Below are 1,136 nucleotides of genomic sequence, written 5' to 3' on the forward strand. Positions count from 1 at the left end.
CTCCTTTCTCTGTCTCCTTTTTTGTCTCCCTTGTCTCCTTTCTCTGTCTCCTTTTTATATTTATTTTTATTTCTCTCTGTCTCCTTTCTCTGTCTCCTTTTGTTTATCTTTTTCTGTCTCTTTTTTCTGTCTCTTTTTCTGTCTCCTTTCTCTGTCTCCTTTTTGTTTATTTATTTTTTTGTTTCTTTTTTTTATTTTGTTTCTTTTTTTATTTTTTTCTGTCTCCTCTGTCTCCTTTCTGTCTCCTTTTTTTAAATATCTGTCTCCTTTTTAATTTTCTTCTTTTTTTGTTTGTTGTTTTGTTTCCCTTTATTTATTTTTTGTCTCCTTTTGTTTACTTTTTTCTTCTTTTTATATATTTTTTTGTCTCTTTTTTTATTTTTTGTCTCCTTTCTAAACTTTTTTGTCTCCTTTTGTTTATTTTTGTCTCCTTTTATTTATTTTTTGTCTCTTTTTTAAGCTTTCTTGTTTCTTTTTGTTTATTTTTTGTCTCTTTTTATTTATTTTTTGTTTTTTTTTGTTTTAGGTTGTTCGTGGTGATCTCCGCGCTCACATAGAAGAGACAAAAGAAAGAAAAAAAGAAAAAGTAGCAGCAATAAAAAAACAAATTCTTGAAAAAGAAATGGGTTAGCAGCAGCAGCAGCAGCAGCAGCAGCAGCAGCAGCAGCAACAGCAGCAGCAGGAGTAGCAGCAGCAGCAGCAGCAGCAGCAGCAGCAGCAGTAGCAGTAGCAGTAGCAGCAACAGTAGTAGTAGTAGTAGTAGTAGTAGTAGCAGCAGCAGCAGTAGCAGCAGTAGCAGCAGCAGTAGCAGCAGTAGCAGCAGCAGCAGCAGCAGTAGCAGTAGCAGTAGCAGCAACAGTAGTAGTAGTAGCAGCAGCAGCAGCAGCAGTAGTTGTAGTAGCAGCAGCAGCAGCAGCAACAGCAGCAGCAGCACCAGTAGTAACAGTAGTCCTAGCAGCAGCAGCAGCAACAGCAGCAGCAGCAGCAACAGCAGCAACAACAGCAGCAGCAGCAGCAACAACAGAGTAGTACTAGTATCTTCTGCGACTGCTGTTTCCTTGTCCCCCCCTAAACCCTAAACCCTAAACAATAAACTCTAAACCCTAAACCCTAAACCCTAAACCCTAAACCCTAAA

General features: G+C 38.3%; 1 protein-coding gene across 1 annotated transcript in view; it reads left to right on the top strand.

The window, feature by feature from the left end:
• Nucleotides 1-1,136, top strand: part of EMH_0062010 (uncharacterized protein) — a gene marked incomplete at both ends in the record, with an annotated part of 4,668 nt that overhangs the window by 1,516 nt on the left and 2,016 nt on the right. Inside the window, one exon of the mRNA XM_013497988.1 lies at nt 635-1,025. Within this exon, the coding sequence (XP_013353442.1) occupies nt 635-1,025 (391 nt within the window). The remainder of the gene's footprint in view (nt 1-634; nt 1,026-1,136) is intronic.

Source organism: Eimeria mitis, genomic scaffold (genome assembly GCF_000499745.2).
Source record: "Eimeria mitis Houghton genomic scaffold, Emh_scaff3074, whole genome shotgun sequence".
In the NCBI taxonomy this organism is placed as follows: Eukaryota; Apicomplexa; class Conoidasida; order Eucoccidiorida; family Eimeriidae; genus Eimeria; species Eimeria mitis.